At 39.7% G+C, this 14,149-nt stretch overlaps 1 protein-coding gene across 5 annotated transcripts in view; it reads right to left on the reverse strand.

The window, feature by feature from the left end:
- The window catches only part of ERBB4 (erb-b2 receptor tyrosine kinase 4), a 630,546-nt gene that overhangs the window by 157,674 nt on the left and 458,723 nt on the right, over positions 1-14,149 (reverse strand). For all 5 annotated transcript variants that reach the window (XR_010071879.1, XM_063340408.1, XM_063340406.1 and 2 more), the window contains exons 10-13: positions 12,628-12,701; positions 11,086-11,176; positions 9,416-9,615; positions 2,090-2,222 (exon numbers count right to left, since the gene is read on the reverse strand). Coding sequence is in view for 4 of the 5 variants with exons in the window: in XM_063340408.1 (XP_063196478.1) it covers positions 2,090-2,222; positions 9,416-9,615; positions 11,086-11,176; positions 12,628-12,701 (498 nt within the window). In the remaining variant the exon portion in view is untranslated. The remainder of the gene's footprint in view (positions 1-2,089; positions 2,223-9,415; positions 9,616-11,085; positions 11,177-12,627; positions 12,702-14,149) is intronic.

Below are 14,149 nucleotides of genomic sequence, written 5' to 3' on the forward strand. Positions count from 1 at the left end.
GTTACATGTGAGACACCACCATCCGATAGGAAGGATTAGGAAGAGTGTTGATCACAGTGCTGTTCTGGTTTTAGTTCAGCCTCTGCACACACTGCTGTTTTAAAGCCCATTCTTCAAAAGGCTTCTTCATAACTTCTTCAACAACAATTCTAGACTGAGGTCTGAATCTAAAAAAATGTCAAAACAAATCCTTTTGCTCATTTATTTCATGCATGCACAAGAAACTGTCACCCTAGCGACTAATTTTTTTTATTAACCACTTATAAGGGGGGAAAACAGTAGTGATAGTTGGTGGGATTTCTTCCATCAAACACCAGGTGTCTCATTCCAGCTTTCAGTTGCCACTCACAACAAACCTCCAGCACCTTCTCAACACAATTCATCCCACCTTCTAGGCTGAGATGAGTTAACACCTGAACAGGTGGCTTCTCTCCCACTAGCCACAGAGAGAATCCATGTAATCTATGTATCTCAGGCTGGGCACCTAAGCTTTGCAGATGGATCCCACCTTGTTGAACTAACCAGTTAAAATATTTGCACTAACCAGTTAAAGATGTGCTGCCCACTCATGTTAGCTGGCATTAATAATATTCAAGTAAAGGTGAAAGCCTCTGAGCCTAGTTTATCCATGTTCTCCCTCTGCTCCTCTAAGCCATTAGGATCTGTCACAACAATATAGCTGGAGAAAACCTCACTTGACCGCAGCGAGTAAGCTCACCCTTCTCTGGCTTTGGAGTGAGAGCTGTCCTCTTGAGGACTAATACAGAAGCGAAAAACATCTGACCCTACCCTGACGTACTGTTGCTGCCCTGAGAGATGAATGTGCAGAGCTCTCAAACAAACGAGAAACTGCTCCCCAAGCCCAGGTCACAAATCACTTCACATATTTAGGAAGGAACTGAGCCTATGGAAAGTGTAAATACCATTCACTAATCAATACAGATCAGAACATCCCAATTTGAGGGCTGGTCATGACAGCCTCCTCATGATCTTACTGTGATAGGCTTCATGGGGACCCCAGCCACCAAATGTGGTCCAACATACTGCAGTGCGTATGAGAACACAACTGTGGCCTGCAACTCTTCTTTTTACTTTTTTTTTCTTTCTTTGGCAGGGAGGAGAAGGGCTTTTAAGCATATACAACTGTACTCTGATAAGATATTTTTACATGCATTGTCCAGATAAAGGAGTTTATAGTATTTTCACATGTATATGGGAGTTCATTCAATATTCTTTCTATAACAGTTACACGAGTTGGCATCCAAGGCAGGAAAAGAAAGAAAAAGAAACCATACAGTGATCTTATTTTCAATTAGCAGTTTGACATGAAAAAGGTAATGAAAATAATTTAGTTTTTTTATCTTCACTTTAAAAGAGGTGCCAGGGACCTTGCTATATACCGTTACACAGGAAGGGAAATTCCACCTGCTTCACTCCACAGCCTAATGATGAATTTCTGCTGCTGCAGCCAATACAAGCAGCTCAGCTCAGCTCTATCTTTCCGTCGTAAGCCAGACTCAGACACCTTGGCTGTGCTGTGGGTAGGGTTTCCCCCACCCATGCTCCAGAAAAGATGAGACACATGCATGAGTGGGAGAAGGAAGCGGGAGAAGATCTCACATTGGTTTTATTATTTGTGTGTACACACATGTAGGGCATTATGAAGAAAAAAGAGAGAGAGTTTTCTTACTTTGGGGTCCTTATTCTTGATTGCATGCCTAAATCTAATGTGAAAGAACATAATTGTATGTGTTTCTGAATAGCGGTGTCAATATTCAAGTAGGGTTAAGTGGTGAGTTTTTTAGTGTTCACCTAAATCAAATAGTTCACATCATCAGGAATGCAAAAGGTGCAACAAACTTTTCATGTTGCATGGAAATTTTAGTCAGCAAATCCTAGATAAAGCTTTTCTACAGAAGTTCAGATTTGGAAATACCTAAAACTTATCCCACAATATATTTCACTCAAAATCACTAATATTGGCAATGGAACCAGATATTGATTAATATAAAAGAAAATAATTTACTCATGAAAGTCCTGAACAATGTAGTCAGCAACCTTAGGGAAAAGTGCAAGGGAACTACCTTACCCATCATACAGGTTACAAGAGTCTATGCAGGTCCTTCCCCTGATGAAGCGCTTGCAGGAGAGACACTGGTCTGGCCCTGGCCCCCAACAGCCATCGCTTGAGCATAACTCGTTACACACCATTCCATCAGCAGCTGCAGAGAGAGAGGATACTATCATTAACTTATACAGTCCTCTGAAACCCAAGGGAAACCATTTCATTCAGCATTCTGCCATACTCAGGGAAGCAAACTGAACGTTCAGGTTTTCTAGAAACGGAATAGAGAAAACCCAGAAAATTATCATCGTACCACTACAGAAGCACACTGTGCACTGACAGTTTGAAAACTATACACACTTCTGGTTTGTTCCTTTCAGAAAGGATACGGTAGAGCGAGAAAAAGCTTTAAGGGCACTGCATGATCAAAACTAGAGAAGAGCTTCTGTACCAGGAATAAACAGACAAGTAGCATTAGATATGGGTGAGAAAGGACGCGATAAAAGTCTAAGAAATCATGAATGACAAGAAGAAGAAAAGTAAGCATGAAACAGTTGTTCATTGCTTCTTCCAAGACCCTCATGGGCATTCAAGGAGACAGGAACCCAACAGGGTTCAAAACTGAGATTTTTCTTCATAGAAAGTATAGATCAAGCTCCAGAATTCCCTGACGCAGGAGACGGTAAATGGCTCTGCTGTACAAGACACGTAATTCAGCAGGTAGATGAGCACTGCCTTATTCAATACCGTACCACAGATAACCTCATACATGAAAAGTCTGCACATTCATGTGTTATTACGGCTGGAATGCCTGAATACATAGTATTTATTTTTTTCTATCACATACACTTCCTTAATGACAACATCCAGAAGGTGTTCACAAGTATTTTTTTGGCTTTTCTTTCACCACAAAGCCACCACAATCAGGTACAGCCAAACATAAAATAATTAAATTTAGGAGTAATTCCAGGTGTTCGTTTAATTTCCTTTAAAGCGTTATTAATTCTCAGAGATTCCAGCACAGCAAGAGACCCGAAACCCAGAACGTATCACAGTTCTAATTAAACAAACTTTTTGTATGAGTAGTTTTATTTTCTAGTCAGTGACTCACTTTAAGTACTTTTCGAACAATAAAAAACCACTCTGCTTTGGAGATCCCTTTGTTCTCATTTTCAATCTTTAGAACATTAGTAATTCTGATTTTGTTTTACACACTCTCATCGTTGGAAGGCAGTTTCCTATTTGCTTTCTCACCTTTTTTTGTACCTTGCAATTGTGCTTTTATTACTAGTTGATTTCCTTCCTTTTCACTGTTCTCAGCTGTCAGACTACTTTGAAATCAGAATTTATTTACACACACAGTGTTGCACTAAAATATCCCTTCCAATAGCAAGTAACACTATTATAAAATAGCTCAGAAAATAAACCGAGTAACTTTATGCAAATAAAACAAGAACTCTTCAGTAAAGAAAGTCATGATTACCCTACTGAAATCTAGCCAACACAGTGCCTGTGGTCTATGAAAAAAGCAATATGGAAAAAAAATCATTATTTCCTTCTGCTTATTTCTAAGTCATAGAAATGTTTTCATAAATCAATCTTGGCAAGAAGGGAGTGGTTTTCCTGACAACTTATAAAAACCTATTACACTTGTCTTTCTTCCTCTTCCTTAATTATAGGGATGGCTAAATAAATGTTTCAATTTTAGAAACATTATTTGGCATTCCCATGGGCTGAGAATGTTCTGAAGCTCCAGCATATCACATGGCCATATCTGGAAGGAAAGAACAATAATGCTTTTGACAGGAACTCATTTTCATCGAGAGTTTTAGAACAAGTGTTCATTCTTTATTAATGGGGTCACACAGGTTAGAAGCAGAAAGGTTCAATGTTTTTCCTCAGCCTGGATAGAACATAAGAAAATTAGCTACCTAAAAAAAGAAAATTATTGTTATTTGGCTATACACTTACAGGCCTGATCCAAAGCTCCATGAACTCCATAGAAAAGCTCCCACAGACTTCAGTTCACTTTGCATCACACCTGATAATGAATGTAATCATTTATTCAAGTTGTTAATTGGTGGCTAAATTGATGTGATTCATAACAACCACATTTATAACAACCTTCGCATAGAAAGGATTCACCGTACACTGTAGGTGTCACTAAAGCTGAAAGTAATTATTTAACTAACTTTGTATAAAAGAATATTTTCTCTACATTTATTTTGTGCGCGCTCATATTTAACATGAGCCACCTCTGACTGTTCCATAAAAAATACCATCCTCGCAAAAAATGGCAGATTCTTCACTTCAGCATGGAAGAACAGTAAAATCTAACTACCAGAGCACATCCTCTAGCAAATAACTTTATAGTCATTCATTCTGCACTAGTAATGTTCATAACGAAATAAGTTTTATGCACAAACTGTGTTTAACATTACAGTTTATAGCAGTAGACAATTAAAAGTCTACATTAGATGAGAGCTTCATGCATTGCATTTTAGATAAATGCTCTCCAATTAATTTCCACTCAGCTCATCCATTTGAAGATGTCCATTTGCCACCTGAACTCTTAAACAGCCTCGGGAGACACTATTGGACTGTGCTGAAGGTGCAACAGCTGTTGAAGCCTCAACTTGCGCCTTGCTCCCAAACCTCCTCCTGTACCCAGCCCCCAAGCCTAGCCATCTTTTAGGGTCCACACAGTTCAGAAGCCTCTCGCTGATGATCACGTACTGCTGCCCTTTCCTTGCTGCTCAGCCTCAAAGGTGCCACTTTCTTCTGTGTTCCCTGTGTACATGAGCTTGGACGCTGATATTTCTATCCCTGAATGTGTGTAGGGGAAGTGGAGAAGAGAGAGGTCGCATTCCTTCCAGCCACCCACCCCTCTCTGGCCCTGCATCGGACAATATTAGAAAGACAACGCAAAGCAATAGAGCATTATGGGGTTGATGGATTACTTTTTTTAATTCAAAAAACACACAACTGTTTTGCTCCTGTATTTTCAACATTCTACAAAAAAGTGAAGTCTGCCCAAGCTTTTAACCAGCTTTTGGAAAAACCATCTTGATGGTGTCATCAAAAAATATTTGATGACTACTTTAACATTGTGAAGAAGTGGCAGAAATAACAAGATGAAATAATTGACGATATCAGGAGTATAACGTATATTTTGTGTGTTGGATATTTCTGTAGCATTTCCACAGACTTTAATTTGTTGTCTTTATCTTCCTTATTGAAAAAAAGAATAAATCAGAGTTCTGCCAAACCCTACAATGTCAGTGTTATCTCAAAAATGAAGCATCACTACAGACTGAACTTTTCAAAAAATATTTTACTCCCTCAACAGTTTTTTAAGTATTGCCTCACTGATTTATATGGTCAGCTGAACACAGCATTAAACGGTATGGAAAAGATACTTCTATCTTGTGATATATCCTAAGTCACTTCAATATGATGCTTACTAGGTCTTGGAAGCTCTTACATGATTTTTAAGAAAAGTTACGCATAGATATTAAATGTTTGCTGTAACTTGCTTTAAGCCATTAAGAATCACTAGGTAGTGTGGAAAGCACAAACAAGCCGACAGTGACTCAAAATATACGAAGGAATAGCAATAAACATACCCGAGAGTGGCTGTAATAATTACCATGGTCTAGGCTGGTTCGTTCACTGGAAACCATGTGAAAAAAAATCTTTAATGTTTTTTTACCAGTTCATACCCTGCTAGTTACCATGCAAGCAGACAGTTTTTCAATCATAGAAGACGGATTCCAATCCTGCAAATATTTACTTATGCATTTGCCTTCCCCATTCTGATTAGTCGTCTTTGTCACTCAGAGAGGCATGGGCATATCCCCAAGCATCTGCAGGATCGGGGTGCAGAACAGGCAAAATAACTGAAAGGCAGCAATGGAAACCCTCGAGGCTTGCCACAGATCCCAAACATTCAGGCAGTGGAAGAAGATTCAGAGAAAACTCTCCTAAAGCCCAGCCTGTTGGCCTATCCTGAGAATCACAGATGTTTCAGAGTACGCTGGGGAAATGCATCTGGTCGTAAGGAAGAATTCTGCCTTGCTCTAAGCAATTGTGAAGATTTTAGTTAAAATCTAACCTGCATCAGAACCCACTGAACTCCAGAGAGGTGCTGACTGACAGGCAGAGCTGAAGCAGCAGTAGAGCTCTTCTCATCTCATGCTGATTCTCAAAAGGCCACAAAACATTAAGCAATTCATTCACGCAGACATGCATAGAGAGAGAAAACCACTGTTCCCTGTTAGGATTCAGGAATTCTGCTAAGATACTGCCTTCTGATCAGAGTAACTTAGCCCCTAGCCTACATTAATTAAATACAGTCCATTTAATGAACATAGGTTAGACCCCATTTTTAAAACTAGCCCCTTGGCACTGTAGCTTACATTGTGACTTCTTAAAATGAAATGAATGAGAATTGTTTTCATCATGAAGATTCCCTTGGTGTTAAATTTCGTAAAATATCTTTAGGAGTATCTTTGTTTCCAGAAAATTATGAGTCTCAGTCATAACAAATCCTTAACAAGCTAAAAGTCAAATAAAGTTTACATTTTCCCTTTGTGTGCAAATGTAGTGACAAGATGTACAGTGCAAGAGGATGATGTGACAGTACCTCCAAGCTTCCATGTGCCCTGGAAGTCCGTGTTTCAGTAGCTGTGGCTGCTGGGACTCAAAGGGACTCAACCTTAGTGATCAGAGGAAAGGGCAAAGAGGTATTTGACAAAGCAGTCCTGACAACTAATATGGGAATATCTTCCAAATCACCATGTTCAGCTACGTCCCCAAGCTCTCAAAACCAGTGAAACAAATGGGCTACTGTTCCATGAAGGGAAAAGAGCCTTGCCAAGTTCACCTCTGGTGGCTTTCCATTGTCTTCTAACATATTGTAAGTTATAGAGAGCTTGAAGCAAAGAGGAGGCATTACTGTATGAGACACGGGGCCTATGTTCCACCCTACTACTGCTTATTTGGCTTTTATACTCATTCTCTAGGAATGGAAGAGAGCTGGTTGTTCTTTGATTAAATGATGCACCATTATCAGTCAGCTATAGCCAATCTGCTGTTAGAAAACATCAAAGAGCACCAAGAGCAAGATTTTTCTCCCACACTCAGCAGTTTTTCATATGGTGGAGAGGAAACCTGTGCTCTCTGGAAAGTACACAGGCTCATGTATCTGAGAGCAAGATGCGACCACTAGGATCTTGGAATATAACCCTAGTGATTCTTGCATAGTCATCAAGACCTTGTGCTTCTTCAGACAGATTCTGTTCCGTACGTGAAACCTCAAAGAGCTAATTCTCCTTGTCACGACATCCAAAATACACTTGTTACTAGACTGCTAGCACAGAACTAGGTTCCTCCCCACCACCTATTAAATTCCAACCCCGCTGCAGGGAAAAGCAACTAGCAACCCACCATCCCTGGGCAGATGTGATTCTCTTTCTTAGCAACACCTTTATTTCTCAAATAATACACACCATTTTTCATAGTTGGCTTTCTATGTGGAGGCAGAAAAAACCAGGCTGCATACCGGAACCACAAGCCATCTACACATGCTCTAGCTGGCAAGACTGAAGGCACTAGTTATTCATGGAAAGTCAGGAGGCTGTTCAGCCTGGAGAAAAGAAAGCTCCAGGGAGACCTTATTGTGGCCTTTCAGTATTTAAAGGGGGCCTACAGGAAAGACGGGGACAAACTTTTTAGAGGCGCCTGTTGCGATAGGACAATGGGTAATGGCTTTAAACCAAAAGAATGAAGATTTAGACTAGATACAAAGAAGAAATTTTTTACAGTGAGGGTGGTGAAACACTGTCCCAGGTTGCCCAGAAAGGTGGCAGATGCACCATCCCTGGAAACATTCAAGGTCAGGCTGGATGGGGCTCTGAGCCACCTGATCTAGTTGAAGGTGTCCCTGCTCATGGCAGGGGAGGTTGGACTAGATGATCTTTAAAGGTCCCTTCCAACCCAAACTATTCTATGATAAACTTCTACCAAGAAAAGTTATGTTCAACACATCCTTCTGTCTCACGTAAGAGAAGCATACTTTATCAAAGGATAAAGTATGCTGCAGTTTAAAACTGGACAGTGGTCTGCTGGAGGTTAAGAAACAACCCTTTCCCTCTACACCTGCAGGCACGATCACAATTAAACTATCTATATCAACTGCAACAGGCATTTCTTTAACCGTCACTTTTTTAACTTGTGTGTAGAGACACATCATTATCATCGTCATCATACCCCCAAAAAAGTCAGGCCAAACAAGACCTTCTACTTCATTCTTACGTGGCAGAAAATATTAGAAAAATAACTGAACAGCAGTGATAAGTGTACAGTTTGTTTCACCTAACACTGGAAGGTACACTCATACTACAGCGATGAGCACAGCCAAAAATTCTCTCAAAACATAACAGAATAGTACTTCAAAGGGAGGGCGGAGGGGGAAGGAACTAAAAGAATAAGTTAAAAGTAGGACCATAGCCTGAAAAAACACAAAGCAAAGATTTCTGGATGGTCAAAGCACAAAACTCAGAAATATCTCTTAAACACACAGCAATTTAATGAATATCCTCTCTTGCTAGCAGTCTAACAGAGGCTTGAAATGAACTGTATTGCTGCTACAACATGACTGTATTAATGCAATTTGCTGCCTGATCTCTGCAGAACCAAATTGTTTCATCTGCTACATAGCATTTATTTGCTTTTCAGTACTATGATCTCAGTCCAGGTACTGGCAAGTATGCTTTCCTGAAAGACAATCAGGCCCAATTAAAAGTAATCTTCTTTATCAGACAGGTCAAATGCAGAAAGGAGGAACGCGGTGATCAAAACCAGTCCCTGAAGCGACCTTTCTGGATTGAGACAGAGCCACTGTGGTGAAGCAGGGCAGAAGAATCAAAAGATGCAAATCTCACTCCATAAGGAAAGGGCTGTACTTTTCAAATCTGTGAAATCAGTGCCTTTCATGAACACTACATTCACTCTACAGTTATGGCCTTCAAAACTCATATTTGTGAAACTGGATCTCTAATCTGGAAAGTTCACATCATGGTAAGGAAGCAGTGTCCTCTCTCTTCTCCGTTTCATTTGTTCCTACTTTAAAACATTTCATTTGCCTATAAATCTGCTCAGAGGCAGACTGGGCCAAATCCTTAGATTCTGTAAATGATCACAGCTCCACCAACGTCCATGGAGCTCCAGGAGACACCAGCCAAGTTCCTGGCCTGCTCACTGCACTGTATCCTGTCAGCAATTGTACCATTTTCCTCCCAAGTGAGACAATTATAGGCACGAAGACTGGCACTGAGCGGCAGTACTTACTGCAGTTCTCTGCCTTTTTGTTTCGATGAATCACCGTCTTTTGACTGGGTGTGCTGAAGAGGCTGGTCCAGTTAACAGTGTGGTAGTAGCACAGATTGCTGTTGTCTGTTATGTAGATGTTGCCAGCACTGATTTGCTTCAAGGACTGAAACTGCAGAGAGGTAATACCTTGTTGCTTCAGGATGAGTAAGGAAAGGCCACTGTGATGAAAACAAAAGGAAGAGAGAACAGGAATTAGCTCCAGGAGGTGGAACTTACTAGAGCTAGTTGGGAATTTCCCGCTACAGTTAGTTCCTAATGTCAAGATGATCTTTTTGGCAAAACTGGAATTTGGTCAGAAAACTTATTTTGAGGCAACACAAATATTTTATGAGTCAACATCCAGTTCTATTGCCTGGAAAATTACGAGCCCTGCGATATTGCAAGCTGTGATGCTCACACAACTAGGCCAACCAGGTCAGCAAAACATGTCAATTAGTTACGTTTCATCCATTAACATATTCTTTGAGATAAGGTGCTGTTGAGAAAACTGAGTAAAATCCTGATTTTTTTTCTAAGACAACAGAATTCATACTACGATAGTTTATATGCTAAGGAGAAACTGACAAAGTCATGCAAAATGTATTAACATCTTCTGTCAGGCATCAAATTAATGTCATTTATAGTAATACAGGAAGAAATTGTTATTTTCAAGGAAATTTTTCCAACCCACTTTCTATATTTCATTTTTCTTTTTTGTTGTAATATGTGGTTATCTCCTTTCTTCACGAAAGGAACGGTAAATGATTGTCTGTGCAACATGGAAATGACTGCACATATTTTATGACTGAATATTAGTGAAGACAATATCGGTTTTGGGCATCCTTTAGGTTATTGTATTTTAATTATTATAATTGTTTTCCAGCTGTTCCAAATAAAAATTGCTGCTTCCAAGCAGAATGCTGGGCTGTAATTCAATCTCAAGGTTTCACTGCTATTCATAATCTGCTTGGGTTGTTGTTTAAGATGCCAGCAGAATCCCACGACTGATTTACTATATTTACACAATGGGGAACCAGGGGTTGCAGTATATGTCATTCAGATGCCTTCTTGTGCTTCCTTCATTATTTTTCACCACATTTTCTTCTCTTCAAATCAATTCCTCCATATGAGTTTTCATACAGAAACATCTCTGGTAAAAATGGTGCTACAGAGCTAATGTACACCTCACCTGGAAAGTACCTCAGCGACTTCAGTGTCCTTATCTGGATTTATCTTTTACCACTTCTTAAGACGACAACGTTCTTTGGGCACATGAGCCTGCACTTCCAATTGCAACCACATAAACTTCCTGATAATGGGACTAAATTCTACTATTAATGTCTTTTCAACTTATGTTTCACATTCAAAAGCTATTTTAAAGCATAAAATATACTTTCTAGACAATGCGTTAATAGCTACAGCAATCAACCAAGATGATGTTCTTTTTTTTTTGAATTATTATGTTCAAAAGGTATTACCTATTATAAACAAATGATTAGCAAAGATACTGTTAATGAATACCTTGTTAACAGAGAAAAACCTATCAATTTGTGATGCCCTTCCCAAAGGATGGTGCACCCTGTGCTACTGAACAAAGAATCATTGAATACTATTAAAAAATTATTCCATCAACAGAGGAAGCACCTTACCTATAGAGAGCTCTTCCACCAATAGTAACCAGGTTAGAAAACACCCTGAAATCTGTCATATTCTCAGGCCACGACTGTATATTCAAATACCCTGAAGAAGAAAAGGCAAGCATTGGAATGTCAATGATTTCAGCCATAAAGACTCCTTTATCACATATATGAATTAGGACAGGCTCAGCCTATGAATAAAAGACAGCGTTGGTTTGAGAAAAAGAAATAAATAGGTAATGAATGCTGCAGACTAACGTCTTTGAGTTCATCAGCCTGCTCACCACTGTCTCCTCCCCAGGAAGGCGAAGGAGGACTCTAACAGTCACAGCAGCATTACATCCACTGTCAACAGCCACAGTGAGGGTGGCACCTAAACCCAGGCTGGAACCTTGAAAAGCCTCCCAGACTTTTCAAAACAGCAGCAGCAGAAAAAAAAGATTTGCCTGAATTAGGAACATTCGGTTCTAAAATGAAGTTGAGAGATCCATAATTAGAAGATGACAAGACTTTCCTAAAACAAAGAACTTGCGTTCGTTTCTGAGTGTGTTTGAGGACTGTTCATCACCAGAGAGCATTCTCTGCACAAGTGGAGCTACGTATTGTTTTGTGCTACCCATCTTCTGCGGAGCGCAGTTCCCTCTGATTTTGATTCGGTACCGGACTGAAATGCAGTACATCTTTAAGCACAGCGATAATTCCACTTAAGTAGTAGAGCTGAGACTGTCAATTAGACAGCGTGTTTAAGAATGGCAAATTACAGACACCCAGATGCCAGATTATCTTTGACATTAATTAGGGAGAGATTTAGAGTTTACTTTCATTTTTTAATCCCAGTGGCTTGCCGAAATACACAGCTTCTGAGAGGTGAAGCACATGGGAGAGAACTTACTTCAAATGCGAAACACTTGTTGAGTTCCACCCAGCAACAATCATGCTGTAGTGTCCAAAGATTTTTTTTGCGTGCATGGAATAGGATTTTTTTTGCATTTCCCTATCTATACATAACTAGCAATCAATCAAGAACTCAAAGCTGTAGTATCTGTCTCCCTGCCTCCGAATGGTGAAACAAGAAGAAGCAAGAAAACAAAGTACTGTGTTCTTGCTACACGACCCCACTGAAAAGTCACAAAATATGGTACTACCTCTCCACGCATATGTTTTTCTTTAAATTACAGAAGCTAATTTGCAGCAGCATCTGCTATTAGACCAAGAGAAGTAGCTGCAAAACCACATTGACTGGTCTGTTTTTTTCCAAGGCATATTTCAAACACTTTCAAGTGAGGACCAAGACCCCTCACCCACTCAACAGTAAGGTCTTGGTCTCCTGATGCTTTTGTACCCCCAACATAATGAATGTTCTGCATTCATAAGCAGAGGACAACACATTTGTAAATGCCAACTGATACTGAAGTCGTTGTGTATTAAACTTTCACGAGTTTAAATTGAGAGTTTAAAGAAAAAAACACCTTGTGTTCTTCAGAAAACCCAACAAATGACAACCATAAACGCAAAGTGAGAAGTTCAGATTCTAGGAAATCGGAAGTATGTTACCTGTTATCTCCCTCACTGTTTGGAAGATATTTAATTTCTCTGGATTGATTGCGGCAATTGTGTGATACGGGTCCCTGAAAGATTAAAAAGACAAAATGTGATACTCTGAATAAAAAAAGATCAGCACATCAAAGCTATGCCATGTAGAAAGCAGCATTCAGGAGGTCAACACTTTGCTTTTAGGCAGCTCCAGATTTCTTCAGACTGTTTCCAGTGTCTTCAGACTGCTGTTCCTGCAGAACCTATGCCTAACTTCTCCCAAGTCATCTTGAAGGAAAATAATGATGCTTAGCATCTTTAAGTTTCAAATCATTAATGTTTTAGCAAACATTTTTGCTCATGGAAAACAAACGGATTCTAAACAACCATGTGTGACCTCCCTAAAGGAAAGATAAATTTTCAACATTTTTTCCAGGAACGCTAGCTCAGATGGTACAGTTGTGATACTGTGCTACCAGAACTAACACAACTGCTACTGAAACAAGTGACAAGCTTTAAGCAAAGCAAAACTAAGAGCTTGCCAGCTGTTCCTGATACGTGGCATTAAAAGGGTACACTTGGCAGAAGGTGTTGAACAGGGAACAGCAAAAAGCACAGATCCTTGCCAACCAAGTTTGTCACCTGAGAAATGACCCCCGCCAAACATTAAAATCTCGAAGTTAGATATGCTACGATGCAAAAAGATGAAGCTGACCTTGATTTTGAGAGTGCCATCATTTAGTAAATATTTTTCCCCCTAATTTTAAAGGAGTAAAGACTCCAACTATTTAAGAAGACGACGAGAAGCCTAACCCCAACAAAAATCCTTTAAAAATCCAGGAAAAGGCTCTTCTGCACACCATGTTACGGTATTTTTGTGTTTTTTCTAATGGTAGGAAACATCCTCAGTAAATATGGAGCATGCATTTCTACCTCACCTCCTTCTGCTTTCCAAGAGACAATATTCTTGGAATTGGAACATGCAGATAATCAACCAGGCTGTCTTCGGGGACAGGCCTCACAAGTCTATGGGGGGACAGACTGATGAGGTCACTTCTAAACATCCTGGAAGCGACTCCAGGTTAGCAGCGATCAAATGAGTTCTTGAACCTTAACATAAAGCCCAGTCGACCACGAAGCATCATATACACTTAATTTTAACAATTTGGGGCTCTCAGAAAACTGGATAACAAGTTTTGACTACTTAACAGGAACACAACACTTTGCTTTTAAAATGCGCTACTATTAAAAAGGCAAACCCCTGCCTGTAGTAAATATGAGGTTGCTGAATTTCACCTCCAAATCCTATGGTAAAGCAGTCTTTAAAGATACAATGTCTTTAATACAATACAGCCAAATGTCTGTTCAGGTGTTTTATCAACATATAAAACTGTAGAATAACGCAGTCATCTTCTACCATTCTTATTAGCAAAGCCATGATTTCTCAGTAGAACAGGCACAGCTCCAAGAATGAGAGTTTCAGCTTGTTGTGAAACTGGAGATGGACAACTAAAGGGAAGATAAAAAGCTGGTGAGCACTGAG

The sequence above is a fragment of the Chroicocephalus ridibundus genome, chromosome 7 (genome assembly GCF_963924245.1).
Source record: "Chroicocephalus ridibundus chromosome 7, bChrRid1.1, whole genome shotgun sequence".
Classification (NCBI taxonomy): Eukaryota; Metazoa; Chordata; class Aves; order Charadriiformes; family Laridae; genus Chroicocephalus; species Chroicocephalus ridibundus.